Source organism: Acomys russatus, chromosome 6 (genome assembly GCF_903995435.1).
Source record: "Acomys russatus chromosome 6, mAcoRus1.1, whole genome shotgun sequence".
In the NCBI taxonomy this organism is placed as follows: domain Eukaryota; kingdom Metazoa; phylum Chordata; class Mammalia; order Rodentia; family Muridae; genus Acomys; species Acomys russatus.
Window position 1 is genome coordinate 74,552,014 of NC_067142.1, and position 20,328 is coordinate 74,572,341.

Below are 20,328 nucleotides of genomic sequence, written 5' to 3' on the forward strand. Positions count from 1 at the left end.
GGGAGGAAATAATGAAGTCAGTTTAGGGTCCACAAACCCCAGCAACCTAAGGCACTAACTATTATTATTACTGTCAATCAAAGTGCTATGCTGGGGAACAGGCCTTTACCACCACATGGACATCTGAGGGGCACCTAGTATCCAAACTGTGGCAGGTAGTATTTGTTTTCTCCAGTGGTGCTTCTCAGTTACTGGGAATGTTGTCGGTGAATATTTGCCTTCCTGTTTTGTAGTTTAGTTTCAGCCCTATAACAAACACAACCAGCTGGAAGGCCTTAAAGAGATTATCTAGTTCAACAGAAATGTTAGAAACAGAAATGTAATCAGTTTGTTAACTGCGAGAGTAGTCTTATATTTTTCTTGGCAACTTTTTGACCTGTAACTGGATATATTAAAAATAAGCATTTGCTGCCTTTTTTTGTTGGAAAGGATATTTACAGTTCACAGTTTATGAAACTGTTAGTCATGATTGCTCTTTGGTGGGAACTGGGGGCGGGAGGAGAAGAATGAGTTGGGGTCCATGTGTAGTGGGTAAGAGTGTGGAATGCGAGCCTCGTCATCGTCAGTTCACGTGTATTACTTGATCCCCGCAGAACACCTCTCCCGTGGGAGCAGCACTCCCCGTAAGACCTGCTGGAATCGCATGCATTATCTCATAAGATCTACGGCTTTCATACTGTGCATCTTGGTCAGTTTCTCAGTAATAGATGCTGAGTTTAAATTCCTGGGCAGAGCACTTGGAAAGGAAGATACAATATATAAGCAGCAGTCACTGTTCACAAATAAAATCATTTGTGTGGCATATGTTCACTAATGTAACTTTTATATTTGACATTATTTAATTTAGGATCTTAGAATTAAACAACATTGAAATAATTGATAATTGGTATTTACTTTTTTCTTACAGAGAGGAAATGGAAAATGGATAAAGTAAGTTTTTTATTTCATACTTTAACAGTTATATTTCCATTATCTTTTTTAGGTGGCTGTAGTTAAACTGAAAAATGCAGATAAAGTATTTGCCATGAAAATTCTGAACAAGTGGGAAATGCTGAAAAGAGCTGAGGTAAGCCTTTATACCTTATAAAAACGGATGACATTTGGTTTGGTTTTTATTTAGACTATTTTGAAACATGTTGGTAGTCAAACCTTTTGTATGTGGATGTTGGAATACTTTCGTGAGCTTATGTGTAGTCTGACTAAGTAGCAAAGTGGACTCAAATTATTAGGACATTTAATTATTTCACCAAAATTAACTTTGTGTATTTGTGAAAAAGAAGTTTCAAAATGTGAGGAGAAAGATGGTCAGCACAGCCGTGTCACCCACAGAGTGCAGTCGCTGTAAAGTGGCCCTGTGAGGGGGCTCAGCAGAAGTTTCATCCCTGGAGCCTACGGTGGAAAGAGAACTAGCAACAGAAGGTTGTTCTCTGACTTCCACAGGTGTGCACCGTGGCATACATACATATGCATGTGCACGTGTGTGCAGTAAACATTAAAAGAGGAGAAGGTAAAGGAACTATGAAGTACTCTTAACCACAGCTACTCTGTGGCTCCCCTGAGGTCACCAGTTTGTGGAAAAGGAGGTTGAAATGATCTTAGAATATTCTAAGTTTTACACAAAAGGATTTTGTAGGTTGTGTGCATGTCACAACCTAAACACCTACCAAATTAAACGTTTTTAGTGATGGGGGAATACATCTAAACTTTGGAAGCTATTGCTTAAATAATATTTTAATTATTAACTCAATATCTAGCTCTGTGTGTGTGTGTGTGTGTGAGAAAGAGAGAGAGAGAGATTTTCTTGAGTGTTCACATATCCACTAATATTACTGAATTTTATATATGTATAACTACAGTCTGAAGGAGATACCTATATAGCACAAAAGCCAGTGGATTTTATTTATAATTTACATGATATCTAAAGGTTTGGTAGGATTATTTGGTAATCCTAATATTGATTACAAAATTGCTTCATACTTACTTCTTTTTTTAACACTGAAAACCAATTTTATTTAAAATGTCTATCAATACAAATTTATCAAATTAAACAAAAATTGAATTAAGAAGTCTCTTCACAAAAAAAGACATTATTAGAAAGGCCACATTCTCTCCAATGACGTTGCCCATCTTTCTGTGACAAACTGGGAGATGTGAAGTGGAGGGGAGAAGAGGGGAAAGCCTGACCACCAACACAGCGTGGTCCTCAGCATCGGCTCTTAATGAAATGGCTTTGTGTGTATGTGTGTGTGTGTGTGTGTGTGTGTGTGTGTTAAGCACATTTGCCAATTAAATATTATCAAATTATTTTTGTGTTATGTTAAAACATTTTTTGACTACTTAAAAATTAATGTACCTCATTGTTTTTTATTTTGGCTTTTGTTTTTGGCGTGTGTGGCCATCAACTACATGTTAAACTATATACTTGAAAGTAAATTCAGAAGTCCACCTAGCATTTAGGAGGTACAGAAAGATTAAGAATTCCGGTTTGTCCTTAATTATATAGCTTGCATTAAAGGCTAGTCTGGGCCACAGGAGAACTTGTCACAAACAAACAAAAGATGAATTTGATGCTTTGCTATTAAAAAAAATAATGGAGATTTAAAGATTTTTTTAAAATTTAAAATTCCATTTAGCTTTCAAAATGAAAAAATAGACTTTAGATATTCTATTATTATTCAAAAAGATTTCTCTAGAACAGTATTTTGTGAATGAGAGAAGCCTTTATTGTCATTCCCAATAAATGAGAAGCCAGACTTGTATAATCATCAGTACACTTGGTGTTTTTGACTAATGATTTTGTCTGTTATTATTGTGTGATTGTGTGTGTATTAGTATGTGGAGTGTGTGCATGTCCATCATATGTGTATGACTATGTCATGTACTTGCCATGGCACATGTGTATGGAAGTCAGAGGGCAATTTCCAGGAGGTTAATTCTGTCTTTTCCCTTGGGATTAGAGACTAGACTTAGGTCATAAGAGTTGCATGACAAGCACTTTTCACTGCTGGTTGAGCTATCTTGAGGGCGCTCTTCATACAGTTTTGATATGGTTTATATGACTACTAATTTGATGAATGTATTGTATGAATGTTGTAAAGAGTCATGTGACAACCTTGCAGAATTATCATTTATGAACCTCATTTAACTTCTGTTTCAACATAGGAATTCTTTAAATTAAAAAAAAAATAATTCTTATCTCAAATATTACATCCTGACCACAGTTTCCCTTTTCCTCTTGGCTTCCCAGGCCCCCCACTGCCCACATCCACCTCTCCTCCTTTCTCTTCAGAACATAGCAGGCCTTGCATGGATGTCACCCAGCCATGGCAGATCAGGTTGCAGTAAGACTAGGCACCTCCCTCCTCTTAAGGCCGGATGAGATAACCCAGTAGGAGGAAAGGGTCCCAGAAGCCAGCAACAGAGTCAGAGACAGCCCCTCTTCTCACTGTTAGGTGTCTCATAAGGACCAGACTGCACAGTAGTAATATACATGCAGAGGGATAGGTCAGACCCATATAGACCCTGATTGTCAGTTCAGACTCTGTGAGACCCTATGAGCCCAGGTTAGTTAATTATGATATTCTTAGTTGATTTCTGGTTTTCTTGACCCCTCTGGCTTCTACAATCCTTCCTCCTCTTCTGCAGGATTTCCTGAGCTCCACCTAATGTTTGGCTCTGGGTCTCTGTTTCCGTCCGTTGCTGGATGAAGCTTCTCTGATGATGGTTGTGCTAGGCTCCAGTTTATGAGCATAGCAGAATATCATTAGGAATCATTTTGTCAACTTTTTTTTTCCAGTCATGGTTTAGTTCTATCCTAGGCCTCTGGGCTATCCAGCCTCTAGGTCCTGGGCCTCCAGGCAGTGTCAGGCGTGGGCTCCCTCTTGTGGCATGGATCTCAAGCTGGACCAGTCATTGGTTGGCCACTTTAACAATTTCTGCTCTACCTTTATCCCAGTACAACCTGTTGGCAGGACAGATTGTGGGTTGAAGGTTTTGTGGCTGGGTTGGTACCCCAATCCCTCCACTGGAAGGCTTGCCTGGTTACAGGAGAATGGCTGGTTCAGGCTCTGTACCACCCATTGCTGGGAGTCTTTGCTAGGGTCACCCTAGTAAAATCCTTAGAGTTTCCATTGTACTAGGTTTCTAGCTCAGCCCTGAAATGCCCCCAATTCCAGTTGTCCCTCCCAGTACTCTCTTTCCATCCTCCCCTCACCTGATCCCTCCTCTTTCCATCTGCACCAGCCCCACTGGTGCACCTGCAAAATGTATTCCATCTCCTATTCCCAGAAATTCATGTGTCACCTCTTGAGCCCTTCTTGTTACTTAACTATTCTGGGTCTGTGGAGTATAGCATGGTTGTCCTGTACTTTATGGCTAATATCCACTTATAAGTGAGTATGTACCATGCTTGTCTTTCTGGGTCTGGGCTACCTCTTTTAGTATAATTTTTTCTAGTTCTATCCATTTCCCTGCAAATTTCATGATTGCTATTTTTCTTAACAGCTGAGTAATACTCCACTGTGTAAATGTACCACATTTTCTTTATAAGAAAAAGTGGAGAATAACTTTGAACACATTGGCACAGGAGACAACTTCCTGAACAGAAGACCAACAGCCCAGGCACTAAGATCAACAATTAATAAATGGGACCTCATAAAACTAAAATGCTTCTGTAAGGCAAAGGACACCATTAATAGAACAAAATGGTAGCCCATAGAATGGGAAAGAATTTTTACCACCTCTATATCTAACATAGGGCTAATTTCTAATATATATGAAGAATTCAGGGAACTAGACATCAACAAACCAAATAATCCAATTAAAAGTAGGGTAGAGAATTCTCAACAGAGGAATCTCAAATGGCCAAGAAGCTCTTAAAGAAATGCTGAACAACTCTAGCCATCAGGGAAATGCAAATCAAAATGACTCTGAGATTCTATTTACACCTGTCAGCATGGCTAAGATTAAAAACACAAGTGGCAGCTCATGCTGGTGAGGATGTGGAGCAAAGTGAACACTCCTTCATTGGTGGTGGGAGTGCAAACTTCTGCAGCCACTTTGGAAATCAGTATGGCAGTTTCTCAAAACACTGAGAATTGATTTACCTCAAGACCCAGCTATACCACTCCTGGGCATATACCCAAAGGATGCTCCATCATACCACAAGGACACTTGCTCAGCAATGTTCATAGCAGTTTATTTGTAATAGCCAGAAACTAAAAACAGCCTAGATGTCCCTTAACCAAAGAATGGATAAAAGATTCTTCACTGTAGTACATCAACATAGGAATTCTTGTTGCTAATTATCCCAGTAGTTCATTAAGGATAAAATTTAAAGCACATATTACTGAATATAGAAAAATATAAAGGTATATAAAGTTAAGTTGCTCTGGCAAGTAAATGCTTGGTTGAAATTTGAAAATTAGCCAGGCAGGGTTACGCATACCTTTAATTCCAGTACTCAGGAGGCAGAGACGGGGAGTTGAGGCCAGCCTGGTCTACAGAGTGATTTCCAACATAAGCAGGGCTACACAGAGAAACCCTGTTTCAAAAAGCAAAAAACAAGTAGAATAAATAAAAATTAGTTGAGAAAGCAAACAACTAAATTTAAGTTAGCTTTTCCGCGTTGGCAACTCCCTGGAACGTGTCGTGTTTGTGAGGTGCTGCTCTGTTGAGCACCCTCATACCTTCCGGCTAGCCATGGATGCCTTTAAACTCATGCTCTTCTTGTTTTCACTTCTTAAGCACCATGATTGTCGGCCTGTGCCATCCTGTTTTGCTGTTGTTTTTTAGAGACCCAAACCATAGAGGGAATTTTTAAAAACCAAAACCAAAAAACCCATTTTCTTCAGATATGAATTTTTTCCTTCAGAAAATAATGATTGAATTTCTGTAGCATGTTTACACCACCCAAGTACCCATTTCTCATGGTTTAATACTGATGAGGAGCCTTTTCTTAGTATGGCCACTGTTGACACTTGGTTATTTCTTGTGGAAGCTGTTCTGTGCTTGTATGGGAGAAGTGTCCTGGCTTCTCCTTCTTAGATATGAGTAGTATCTTTTCCAATTGGCACAACCCGCTGAGGACATAGTGCATTAAATACAAGTCTGGAGAGTGCCTTATGGCTAGACCTAATACCTGTGCTTTAAGAAAGAATAGCCTAATAGTTAAATATTTGCAAATGTACCACATAATATCGGAGACTGTCTTTATAAAGTATGTATGTGTGTATGCACCAGTAGAACTGAGGGATGGTGGTGAGTGTGTGAGAGTGTAACAGAATAAGATTGGGTAATAAAATAATTGTTGAAATTTAGTAATGGTACTTTGGGAGAAGAAATTTATGTAAGTTTGTATATGTTTGAAATGTTATAGTTTATTATATATATTTATCTTTGAAAACTTTTTTACTGAGCAATTGAGGGTAAATTAGAACTTACAGTTCAATTTGTTGTTTTGACTAAAATTTTCAGAGTTTTGGTTAGTTTGAAGTTGCCAATCAAGTGAAGCAGCGAGTACTTACTAGATTCTAGCGGGGTTGTCTTTAAAATGTTAGATCACTGTCATTGTACGATAAAGCTAGGAAAGGCCTTTCTTGGGCTCTGTCATCCTTCTAAACCACACACTGAGGTCAGGTAAGCTTTCTAGCAGGACTCAGAGTTAAGTAGGTAGCATGATTGTATTTTCTTCTAAAGTGAATTGAAGCATAATGTCAGATTTTAGTAACTTGATAGACAATTAAAATCACCTTTTCAGATGGTTTTGATTTACTTGTTTTAGTGTTTTATCTGATATTGCCATTTAATTCCTGGCTTTGGCAATTCTGTTTGTCCAAGTAGGTCTTATGTGCATAAACGTGAGAATACTAGGGGCAATTGTGCAATAATTTGTTTCATGTATCGTGGCTACATAATCTTCCTTATGGGTAGCCACTACCCACTCTTAAGAGCTGAGGCTGTGGCCCTCGAGTAAAAAATGTGTAGCATGCACAGATCCCGAGTTCAGTCCTTAGCACTATAAAACACAATACAAAATTCAAAAGCACTTACTATGTCCATTTTTTTAAATGTCCTTAAGACTGGCGAAGTGGATATGGCAAACTTGGGCATTTATATCATCTGGTTAATAGCTTGGTCTGTAGTTAAGTTAAAAGATTCTGTGAATTTTTCTGTTTTGAACTATAGCAGTTCTAAAAAAAAATTAAACTTTTAGACTGTTTAGATACTGTATCAAAATGTTAGATACACATTTTGAGCAGCTGTTTGCATACTGTTTTCTAGGTTTATATAAAGTATTCTTTAAAACATTTTCTTTCCCTTCCAGACAGCATGCTTTCGTGAAGAGCGGGATGTGCTGGTGAACGGAGACAACAAGTGGATAACCACCCTGCACTATGCTTTCCAGGACGACAACAACTTAGTAAGAAGCGGTCTATTTCTGTATTCTTCGTCTTTTGTTGGCCGAGTTCAGCATTATTTTTTAAAGTGTTAGTTAAATGTAGATTTTTTTTTTTTAAATAGAAAAATTACTGCATTTCACAAACTGTAAGTTGTGCTCTTGGTATAACAGGTTTTTGGTTTTTTTGTTTGTTTGTTGTTTTGTTTTGTTTTGTTTTGTTTTTTGTTTGTTTTTGTTTTTTTTTTTTTGGTCTGAGAAATTTGATGCGTTTTATTGAATTTGCTTATGCTTTTAAATAAGAATTCCCAAACTAAATCCAAACTGTTTAATTTCCTTCTATTAAATTCTATAGGAGCAGGTTCAGGAGTTTTTCTTTTTGTGACTCTCCCAATATATTTTATTAGTAATTTTCTGCTTCTTAAAACTTCATAATTTTTCAAAGCAAAGTGACCACATGCTACATTAAGCATTAAGCTACATTAAGTTGAGCCACATTTATATTGACATCATGAACCACTTCATAAAAACTTGGGAGAAACTTAGAGAAAACTCAAAATATCAGACTCTATATCACTTGAGTAAAAATAAGAATGAATAGAGAAACTAGAAACAAGGAAGTAAAAGTCATTGGATAAATAAGGCCAGGTTTGCTGCAGTGGGTGTGTAATTCTTGGGCTGCTATTTATAGTTCTTCAGTATTAGATCCACTATTATTTCCAGGTTTCTATCTTTAGGAAAGTATTTGTATCTTGAAATGCTGCTATATACCAGACTTGACAATTGAAATAGAGAAAACAGGGGCCAGTTCTGCTTGTTTGCTAAATATTGATGGACGTGTGCTCTCTGCTGTGCACTGTTCTGTGTGTCTGGAGAGAGAATTGCCAGGGAGAGATAAAAGTTCTTTTTTCTCAGTGTTCTTTTACATAGCGTCTAATGAGTCTAAACCCAGATAAGTCACCCATGAGAAGTGTTGAGATGATGAAACGCTGCCTTCATCCAGAGGGAAGACTCTTCCAAGTCAGATAGGAGGTAGCTAAATCACGAAGGGAGGAGAGATCCAAGCGATGCAGAGTTGCGACATGACTGTTGCAGCCTTTGTTTTAGCCTCCGTGAAGTTGTATTGGAGCACAACTACACCTGTTGACTCACTATGTGTTATCTGCAAACCACCAAGCCAGCTATAGCTTGATAACGTTTTGAGTTCTTTGTACATTGCTGTGCCATGACATTTAATTACTTTTTATTAATAATGTATGCGTATCATGTCAGAGTAGTGAAAAAAGACCAGTCTTCAAATGCGCTTTAATACACAGGACAGTAAAGCTTTAAATGGAGTAAATAGCAAAGCATTGTATTTATTATGAAAACACACTACACATCTGTACTGATAGAATATAGTGTGCACATACATTGTCAGATACACCACACATTACCACATTCTCAATTCACAGGAAAAAATTGACTGGAAAGTTGGTAAATTTAAAACAGAATACTTCAATATAACTTCTGAAAATTAAATAAAAATGGGTCTAAAGCTGTGGGTGCTTCCTCAGACACTCATTTATTAGATAAGAAAGGCATTGTTTCCACTTTAGATGAGGAACCAATGACGGAATAAAGTGCTAACCCACCAAGTCTAGCCTGGCGAGCCAGTGACTTCTGTTTGGGTTAATTACAGTAGCAGACATGGCTCAAAGACACCTCTCTCACCACCATGCATCACATGTAGCATGTAGAACTGCTTCTTAAAATGACAAGCAAAAGCTTTGCGTGTGTTTACTGTTCAGTGTCAGAGTGAATGCAATGATATTTTACTTATATTTAGTTTATTAAAATTTTAGGGGTGAACATATCAGGCATATATGATCTATGTAGACTTATATGCAAAATTCTTAAGAGTACATTGAATACACCAGGTATTTATTTACACTTAGAAAAATTATAGTATTTATCATGGTATTTTTCAAAAGTAATAAAGGCTAAAATCCTTTCAGGGTATTCTTTTGCACATAGATTTATCATTGAATTTGTGCATTGCTTGAAATCTACGTTTTGTTATAAATGTAGAAATAAATATTAAAAAGTAGTTTTAAATCATGAGTCCCCAGTGTGAATGCTAGGAACAAAACCTCAGTCCTCTGCCAGAGCATCAGGTGCTCGTAATTGATGTGCCATCTCTCTCCAGCCTCCCAAACGCCAAATTTCAAAATGCAAAAATTTGCCAAAAAGTGTCAAAATGAGGAAAAACATGTCTGAGCTGCTGTTGGCATCGTGTCTTTGAGTCTGACTCGAATCATTTAGTCTGTTTTACACTCTTTGTATCAGGCTTTAGATTGACATTTCTTCTTCAGTGACTTTCTCTGAGAGAAGTCATCTGTATATTATCAGTTATACTAGTTACATTGGAATACAAGCAACAGTATTTGAAGAAGTATCAAAATAAGAGTTCTTGTCATTTACAAGTGTCAGAATTCATAGTTGTTATTCACATCCATTCTTTTAAACATTTAACATTTTTTTAAAAATAAATGAGATGGGACCTGGAGAGATGGCTCAGTGGTTAAGAGCACCTCTTTCAGAGGTCCTGAGTTCAAGTCCCAAAACCATATGGTGGCTCACAACCATCTATACTGGAATCTGATGCTCTCTTCTGGCGTACAGGTGTCTATACAGATGGAGCACTCATACATAAAATAAATAAAATCTTTTTAAAAAATTAAAAAAAGAAAAGAAATGTGGTGTGTAACTGAGTGATAACTACTGTGCCTAGCATGCGCGAGGCCCTAGACTGTATTCCCCCTGCACCACCCAAAACAAAACAAAAAGCCACCAATAAAACCTATTTTGGAGCTGAAGCAATGGCTTAGCAGTTAACAACACTTGCTATTGTTGCAAAAGACCCGAGTTCAGTTCCTAACACCACGTTGGGCAACTCCAGTTCCAGGGGATATACCCTTTTTTTTTGACCTGATGGGCACCTGGACATCTATGGTGCACATACATACACTCGGCACATGTGCCCATACTTGTAAACAAACAAAGCAAATCCTTAAAAGGTATTAGAAAATAAAACAATTAAAAAATGTAGACAAATCTAGTTTTAGATACCAAAACAGAATTTGGGTTAAATATTTTTATTTTGCAAAGTAACTTTTACCCATTCTTTTCAGTAGCCAAATGTTTACAGTGCTATGTAACTCAGGAAAAATTTTGGCAGATAATTTGGATTTTTCACTTCCAACTTCCCTAGATATTATTATACACATACTATGAAAAGTAGAGGGTTCTATTAGCAGTGTCTTCTATGTACTTAAGCGGAAGATACACAGTTTAATGGATGATACTACGGTCTAAATAGAATATTTTTTTTTCTTAAAAAACTCACTGTATTCAAAGCTGCTATGTCACACCGACACATGAAATCCATATGTCTGAATATTATGAATCAGTGAAATTTATCTTTTTCTCATATTTTTATTCATAATTTCTTGTTTGCTTTATGTTTGAGGGAAAAAGGAAAATGTTTAATCTTTAATTTCTTGAATTAGCATTTGTTTGTAAATTATTTTGAAGTAGGATCTTATTATATATCCAGACCTAAAATCACTGTGTAACTCAGGCTGGTCTTGGCTCCTCAATACTTTCCCCTCAGCCTCTTGGGTGTGGAATGGTGGTTTTATTTTATCTTTTCAGATGTTTCAGTGTTATTTCCTTGTAATATTATATGGAGTTTGGGGTGGTAGTGGGGCTTGAACCTAGGACCTTGAGCATGTTAAAAACTGATTTGTGGATGTTATAGCCTGAACTTGCTACTACTTCCTTACATACTGGACTTTTTGTTTGTTTTTGGAGCAGGCTTTTGCTATGTTAGCCTAGGCTTAAATTTATGATCCTCCTGCCTCAGCCTCTCCCAAGGTTTGTGGTTGTTGGTATGTTCCACCACCCCTGGCTGAAATGTTGCTTGTAATTGGGTTGCTCAGATCAGCAATGCTAGATAGAATAAGTTTATTTATAGGCTGGCCTTTGACTGGCTGTGCAGTCTGAGCAGCACCTTGAACTTCTGGTCCTTCTGCTTCTACCTCCCGAGTGCTGGGGTTATGGTCGATTACGTGTCATCATGTCCAGTCTGTGCAGTGACAGGGACGGACTCCAGACCTCAGTGCATGCCAGGCAAGCACTTACGGCCGATGTACAGCCTCAGATCCTTAATTAAAGTGACTTCCTACAGCAGTGCTGCTTCTTGCTCTCCCTGAAGCCCGCTCACACTTGGTGTCTTGCTGATGCTTTGTTTTCATTTCTTGACACTCTGGAAGTATTATTACTTGGCTAATGGCAACTGTAAATCTGTTGGTATTTTCAGCCTAAAATTTTGTTGGATTGTTTGTCTTCTAAACAGTTGGGAAGTGCTGTTCACTTTTAAGGCTATTTTCTTCTTCATCTGTTTTAGGACTGTTTCTTCTTCTTCTTCTTCTTCTTCTTCTTCTTCTTCTTCTTCTTCTTCTTCTTCTTCTTCTTCTTCTTCTTCTTCTCTTCTTCTTTCTTCTTTCTTCTTCTTCTTCTTTTTTCTTCTTCTCTTCTTTCTTTCTTCTTCTTCTTTCGTTTCTTCTTCTTCTTCTTCTTCTTCTTCTTCTTCTTCTTCTTCTTCTTCTTCTTCTTCTTCTTCTTCTTCTTCTTCCTTTTCTCCTCCTCTTCCTCCTCCTCCTCCTCCTCCTTCTTCATTTAAATGAGTTTTTAAAAAGTTTAACCATATTAGGTGATATTTTTAAGTTAGTTCATGAGTAAAAACCTGTCCTACCAGACACTTAGTTTTACTAAGAAATTATTCAGAATGATTGAACAATATTGACAGAAACATAGGCAATCAGAGCAGAAGAGAGTGCCCAGAGACAGAGATGAGTATTTTGTATTTTAAAATTTGATGAAGGAACATCTCAAATGAATGAGAGAAAACAGTAGATTATTTAGCTATTCAGTTTAGATAATAGGCATTCCATCTATTAAAAAATAGTCTTTACATCCTGACAAATAAATATTAGACAAATCAGCAAGCCAGATTCAAAGGCTGGATTCTTTTTTTGTTCCCATGTGCCTGGCACTAGGGACTGAAGTCAGGACATGGCAGGTAAGTGCTCTGATACAAAACTAGGCCTCCAGCTCTTTATTTGTTGTTTGGCGTTTGCAGTGATCTTGCTGAGTAGTTGCTGAGGCTGCCTTGGGCTTGAGCACTTCCTGCGTGAGCTACCCCACTAGCAGGGCCACGGACCTGGGTCACCAGACCTAGCTGGGTTCTTTAAGAGCACAAAGCAGTTCTCTACGTTTATTCCTGCCAGAATATGTAAGGTGCTCTGAGACTGATTGTTGATTTGTTTCTCCATAGACTATACATTCTCTGAAGGTATGTTCTTCTTCATTTGTTGTACCTTCATTGCACGATGTTACCACACAGTAGGTACTCTTAAAATTTATTTATAGAATTGGTGAGTTAATTTACTTGTTCTTCTGGTTCTGGATTCTATTTTCCATTGTTGTAGAAAGCTACTCATTTTATCATAAGCCTGTAACAGTAAATGCCACCAAGAGGCAGTGGTCTGAATCAGGATGCTATAGTGGATAAGGACAGGAGTAGATCCCATACAGAGTTAATAGTAATAGACCCAAAAAGGGGTGGGTGATTGAAGCCAATATGGTGAATTAGGTACAAAGAATGGTTTGTTTTCATCTGTTTTTCTCTGTAGAGTTTTGTGCAGTTTTCTCCCTTTCCCCCCAACTTGATGGATTCTGTCTTATTAGCAGCTAATTTACTTCTAAGAATAAAATAAAGGGAGACTATGAGCCCAACTTAAGAGGCTTGCATATTTATAAGGTTGTATTTGTGTTTATCTTGGAAGATATTCAGTAAAGCACATTGAAAGTTTGGGAGGAAATGGACTTGGGCTTTAAGTAAGGGCTGTGTGTGAGTTAAAGGTTCTTGCAAGGTAGATTATAACCTGGAAAACCTCATTTTGAATGTTAACTATTGAATAATAATTTTTAAAGGAATTTGGTGTTGTATCTTTGGATATTTTGAGAGTCTAGCATAACAAAAATTGAGTACTCTTTCAAGGGCGAAGCCCTCTGTGAAGGGCCTTCCATCTCTTTAGCCCATGGGTCGGCACATCCTCGGTGTTTGATACATAATAATCCCAAGTGAGACTCAATAAATATGTACTAAGAAATGAGTTATGCTGTATGGTTTTTCTTACATAAATTTAGAGTCTATTTTAATTGTACTTTTTTGTTCCTTAAACTCTCTCACGTGCTGCAGTTCTCATTGAGCTTCTTTTAAGTTAAGAGATAGAAGTTTCTTATCTACATCTGTCTCCATTCCTACAACCTGGTAATGTTATAGAATTTCATTAGATTGAATTGACTTGTTAATAAGCTTCAGGGTAGACTTAAATATTAGGCCTAATAAATACAGCCAGTAAGCCGTAGACCAGGGCTTGAAATACAATATTCCTGATTTTCAAGGTTTTAAGTATATAAAATTAATTTCTTTGACACACATTTCCTATGCTCAAAATTTTCATGTATCATAATGGAAGAATTTTAAAGCCAAATTTAAATCATAATGTCAGCTCAGTGATATCCTAAAAATATTTTTATCTTGTAATAAAATTGTCGTTGAGCTGGAGAGATGCCTTAATGGTTAAGAGCAACTGCTGCTCTTGCAGAGGACCTGGTTTTTGTCCCCACCACCTCCTTGGTGGCTTACAACTGTCTGTAACTCCAGTTCCAGGGAATCCAGCACCCTTTTCTGACCTCCATAGGCCCTTGGCACACATGTGGTACAAAGACATGCAGGCACTCAAAATAAGTAAACTTTCAGAAAAAAATAAAATCATTGTAACACCAAGGCATGCCAATGGCACATACACATATGGGTATGTGTAAGTAACATACATTTGGAAAACAATCTGGAATGTAACAAAATCTATAACATCATCTGCCATCGAACTCAGCTTGGTGAGCATTCTGATAATATGCCTCGTCCTCTGCGTAGGCGTGCGTCTGCGTGTGTGTTTTTGAGAAAAGTCCTTTCTGGAGGTGAACGGTACTGTCATTTACCTGACAAAGAACAAAAACAGCAGAAACTGTAATCCTGTCTTCCATACTAAGTTTTAAAATTTTGTTTCATTGCCTATGAAATTTAGAAGTCTTACTAGAATTACTGATAACTAGCTTACATACTTAAATGTTAGTTAGCCACACAAGTAATGAACCTCCATAAGTATTTATCCTAATCCTATTTGACCCTGGGTTGCATTAAGTCCACTAATTTTGCCCTAATTATTTATTGAGTACGTTTTATTTTTGTTCGCAGTACCTGGTTATGGATTATTATGTTGGTGGGGACTTACTTACTCTGCTCAGCAAGTTTGAAGACAGACTGCCTGAAGATATGGCCCGGTTTTACTTGGCAGAAATGGTAATAGCAATTGACTCCGTCCATCAGCTCCACTATGTCCACAGGTGAGCTAGCCAGTCTCAGTCCATTGGCTGCTGTGATGTTACATCTAGATCCAGCTCTGTTGCTACCACATTATTACTGATGGTCTTAGTTACACCTCATCAGCAAACATACTTTATTCTGAGATTGTTTTGGTTTTGTATTTTTACTGCTACTATTCATCTGCATTACTGAAGTGATGTGTCTGTTTGTATGTCCATGTACATAAATGCTATCTCCACATGCCCACTTCCAGTCAGCATTTTTTGTGGAAAAGTTTGAACACACTCATGATTGAATTTACATGCAGTGTCCTTCCCAAAAGGAGTATGCAGTAGTCAATTTCCTAATAGTGGCTTTTATATACTGATGTTAGTTAGACTTCTAGGCCAAAAGTTATAGACTTGTTTTATGTTTTGTTTTTTTCAAGAACAGACTTGTACTGAGGTGATAGCAAAGGTGAGGACCTGAGTTTGATTCCCAACACCATGTAAAGGCTGGACACACGGCATGTACCTGCTGGGGCAGAGGATTGCAGGTCCATAGAGATAGGTGGCTGACCATTCAATCGCTTGGAAAAGGCAGAGAGTGATTGAGGAAGATGCCCCAAATTTACCTCTGGTCTCCCATGCAAATGTACCCACATGTACACAGTATATACACATGGACGGATGGACACACACACACACACACACACACACACACACACACACACACACACACACACACAAAAGACTTTGAAGGATTACATAGATATAAAAACGATAATTTTTGTTTAAAAGACACTAACAAACACTTTTGATGTTTGTGCCATAATCTTATTGTATACTATTTGGCAGGTAAATAATTAATCATTTAAACTGTTTTCTACATGAGCTAGGCCTGGTGGCATACACCCGCATTTGTATCACTTGAGAAGTAGAGGCAGGCGCGGTTCTGGAGTTTAAGCCCGGGCTTTTGTTGTGGAATGAGTTGGACCAACCTGGGCTACATGAGACATTATCTCAAAACAAAACGAAACAAAGTGAAAAAATGTTTTTTCTATGGATGTTCATTATGTCACATACCATTTATCACTGGATTAAAAAGCAGGCCAATTGACAAAGTGGTTTTTATACAGGATTTTAATAAGTATAACAAAATATTGAAGAACATTTAATGGTTTAAATAAAGGAGCATCTTTGTTTGCCGCCGGCTGTAAAAGGCAAGGAAGCTTCTGCAGTGTGCTGGCTGGTGCCAGGCTCACAGCTGAGATTGGGAGCCATAGAAGGCTTCTGTGACAACCTCTCTCCCCCAACCACTACCCCACGCCCCAAAAGAAACTGTCTAGACAGGAAGCCATTGAAGGGAACTCTTGATTGCGATAACGATGTGAAGTGTAGCCCTTCACAGTTGATGGCTTCTGGCGAGGGTTGAGGTGAGGAATGGATCTGTTATCTTTAAGGGAGTTTGACCGTGCTCCAGTGAGAATGCTGGCAACACAAATCGAACTTTTCTTCTTCTTCTTCTTTCGTTTTGGGGCAAACTCATAAGGGTGTGAGATGTGGCTAGGAAGTGGGAAGTGAGTGGGATTGGCATGCATTATGCGAAAACTTCAAATAATCGATAAAATATTAAATTAAAAAGAAAACAAGGAAGGAAAGGAAGGAATGAATGAGGATCTCATCAAATCACAGGTGATGAGTCTCTGCTGGGCAGTGCAAAGTATGAGGAAGAGGAAGATGCTAAGAATAGTAGGTAAGGGGCTACTGCTGTGCTAGAAAGAAACCATCATAACTTTGAGAGTTAGGCTTCATTAATTCATTCATTTTGAGGCAGGATTTCAAAGTGTGTATGTACTGGCCTGGAAACCAGTCCTCTTGCATCAGATTTCCTGGGATGCTAGGCATGTTCTACCAAAGCATGACCTTAAACATGAGACTAAGTATCATGTTACAGACTGTATACTATACCTTGGTATTTAATAAGTTACCATTCATTAATTTCACTCATGTTAGAGGCTTATCAATTTATGTTTTCCCCTTGTATGCTACTCTCTTAAATCAGACACATGGTGAAAGTGGAGGAAAAACTCTCTCTTTTTGAGGAGCTACTTGAAGCTAGAACTGACGATGGAATTGAGTGAGAGTAAAAGCAGAATTTTTATTTAAAAAATTGTAAAAACCAGATTCCTAAACATTATGGAGATGTATAGTGGACAGTAGCTAAACAAATGACTCAGAAAGACCTGTTAGAAGAAGGTGTGTCCACATCAGAACAAAGATGCTTCAAAGATTAAAATACTTTAGCTAAGGGAGAAGGGCCAAAGAAAGCAAGTTATATACAGGGAAAAACCTTTAAAGTTTGCTGATGCGTTTTATTATTATTAAATTTGGTGTGTGTGTGTGTGTGTGTGTGTGTGTGTGTGTGTGTGTGTGTGTTATAGGGAAAAGTGCATATGTATTACTGGTTATGAGGGTGTGGGTGTCAGGGGACTGCCTTGGGTGTCATATATCAGGTGATTTGCCTTTTGTTTGTGATGGTCTCTTTCAGTGGCTCAGTGAGTTACACTAGCTGGCCAGCAAGCTTCGAGGAATCCTCCTGTCTGTCTCTGTCTCCTGTCTTCCAAGCACATGCCAAGGCTCCAGGCGTTTTATGTGGGTTCTAGAGATTGAATTTAAGTACTTGAGCTTGCAAAGCAAGGACTTTACTGACTTAGGCCTGTATTTTACTGTTTGATTTTATTTTCTGTATGTGTGAGAATATGTACCTGCTGTGGCATGTGCATGAGAGACAGAAGACAACTTGTGGGAGTTGGTTCTCTCTTCCTGCCATGTGGGTCCTGGGGATTGAGCTCAGGCTTAGACTTTGTGGCAGGAGCCTTTATCTGCTGAGTCATCTCCCTGGCCCTCTTTTATCATTTTGGATGTTAAAGTCATTACTTCAATATATAGGAAATATATCCATCTTTTTCTGTGCTTGTAGCAAACTGGTTATTTCTTCCCCTTGTATTTATTAAGATACTATTCTGGCAGTTGTAAAATATTTTCTTTTCATTAATCTGTGAACTCAAAGAGTTCAGACTTGCCATGGATGTGCTTTAATGCAGAGCTTGAAGCATGAGGGCCAGGCTTTTTTGATTTGCTGGTAGTCAGTTTACATTTTAAGAGTACCCTTTCTTTTCAGACATCCTTGCTGAGCCAGAGAATTTTGGAGATTAGTTGGTGTTTAATGACATAGCAGCATCATGTGGTCTGATTCAGGTTGTTAAAACTTTCTGCCAAGTGTTGGGTCATGGTAAAGTAAGTTCTGTGTTTAGGTTGGAAAAAACTCCAAGTTATTTCTAAAAATGTTAACTAAAATCAGCAGAGATGTGCTGTTCATATTGTCAGCTACAATGCCATTTATCAAAGACACAGACTCTGACTAGAACAACAAAGGACAACAAGCTTGATCTGGTGAGAATGCTGTATTTAGTTATCATAGGCATTAGTTTTAGATGACAAGAAGGAAAGATCAGGAATTTTATAAAATCTTCTAATAGAACATAAGTAATTTATATAGATGATCATAATGTTGATTTTAGTGCTAGAATCTTAACAGCTGATACTGTGTGTAGGTCAATGACTAAAGTCTTACCCTGGCTTCTGTTCTTGTATTGTTTCCTAGGCTCTCATAGGCAACAGTGGAGCACATTTGTCCTTCATACTAGGACCTTCTAGAAACTACTTTGAGCTTATAGGCATATTTAGCTTTTTGTTTTGTTTTGTTAAATCCTGTTATTGAAGATAAAACTTAGGGCTTTGGGCATGTTGGGTAAATAAATGCTCCACCACTGAGGTACAGTACCAGGCAGCAGTCTTCACACAGAAATATTGCTACATGATTATGAGCCAGGTATGGTGGCGCACACCTGTAATCCCAGAACTCAGGGAGGCAGAGGCAGGGGGATCTCTATGAGTTCAAGGCCAGCCTGGTCTACAAAGTAAGTCCAGTACAGCCAAGCCTACACAGAGAAACCTTGTCTCAAAAAACCATTAAAAGAAAAGACAAGAAATATATGATTATGGCGTAAACTGAGGCGTGGAAGAGGAAGTGGTTTATATGGAAAAGAAAAATAAAAAGTTTATTATTAAACTTTGCCATGTAACCAAAATGCATTAAATATTTATGATACCCAAAAATAAAATGTGAACAAGACAGACTAGCAGGTATAAATAGGGCATGCAGACATGTTAGAGGAATAGGCGATGCCATTCCAATGAAGTCTTCCTTTTAGTTTACTTGACAATCAATCAGTACAGGGACTTCTGGTGCTCGTTAGTTGCTTTTAACTGAAAGAGAAAAAACAAGGCCAAAAGGAAAGATAAGGTATTAATAGCTACGACAGACATTGTGCTAATTAGGAGAATTTATGTAAATCTTTTCCAATGGCTTTCGGCAGTTGAAACAGTGGCAGTATAACTGTCATTGGAGACTGCTGTGACTGTGCTGTGAAGTGTTACATGAGAAGGCAACGGAAGGCCCTGTGGACCTGAATGTCAAGTATCAGCATGAACGTGTGATTTTATCTATGGAATTTTATAAAGATAAGCTATATTTAATATCTTTATATAAGATAAAACTTGACATTTTATCTCTGAATATATCCCTGCTCCCACCCTCCCCCCCCCCCACCACTGAAAAGGACTAGAAACAGTGGCCATTATGCTAGTAGGGACCATTCCTTTTGACAGGTTGTGATTCTCAAATATTGCTCCTCCTGGGAGCTGGAGGGGATTCCGTGACTATACCAGAGGAGAGTTTCAGGAAGAGCCAGAGTGAAGCAAAGTTAGTTTGTTTATTAAGCAGTTGCAGTTGACTGGGGCTGGTAGGGGCTGCAGGGGGCTTAGGTGTCTTTACAGTAGAGGAGAGTGTGGGACCCTATCGCTAAGTTACATTTTTTAAACACATTTTTGTTGAAAAAATAAAATAATTCATATTGCATCTCATTTTCTATCCCATCCCATGCATCCTCCCATTCCTCCCTCCCTCCCACTTTCACCCCAATCCCCTTCCCTATGACTGTGACTGAGGGGGACCTCCTCCCCCTGAATATGATGCTAGGGTATCAAGTCTCTTCTTGGTAGTCAGCTATCCTTCCTTCGAGTGCCATTGGGCCTCCCCAACAAAGGGACATGGCCAAATATGGGGCACCAGAGATCGTGTGAAAGTCAGTCCCCAGTCTCCACTTAACTGTGGAGAATGTTCTGTCCCTTGGCTAGATCTGGGTAGGGGTTTGATGATGACTGCATGTTTTGTCCTTGGTTGGTGCTTTAGGTCAAGCAGAACCCCTGGGCTCAGATCCACCCATCATAATGTTCCTCTTATAGGTTTCTAGGACCCTCTGGATCCACCTACATCCCTATCCCCTATATTTTTCTCACCTAGAGTCTCAGTAGGATGTCCTCACCTCTATCCC

At 38.3% G+C, this 20,328-nt stretch overlaps 1 protein-coding gene across 15 annotated transcripts in view; it reads left to right on the top strand.

The window, feature by feature from the left end:
• Window positions 1-20,328, top strand: part of Cdc42bpa (CDC42 binding protein kinase alpha) — a 208,192-nt gene that overhangs the window by 74,258 nt on the left and 113,606 nt on the right. For all 15 annotated transcript variants that reach the window (XM_051148002.1, XM_051147993.1, XM_051147999.1 and 12 more), the window contains exons 3-5: window positions 983-1,066; window positions 7,325-7,420; window positions 14,763-14,911. In XM_051148002.1, coding sequence (XP_051003959.1) covers window positions 983-1,066; window positions 7,325-7,420; window positions 14,763-14,911 — 329 coding nt within the window. The remainder of the gene's footprint in view (window positions 1-982; window positions 1,067-7,324; window positions 7,421-14,762; window positions 14,912-20,328) is intronic.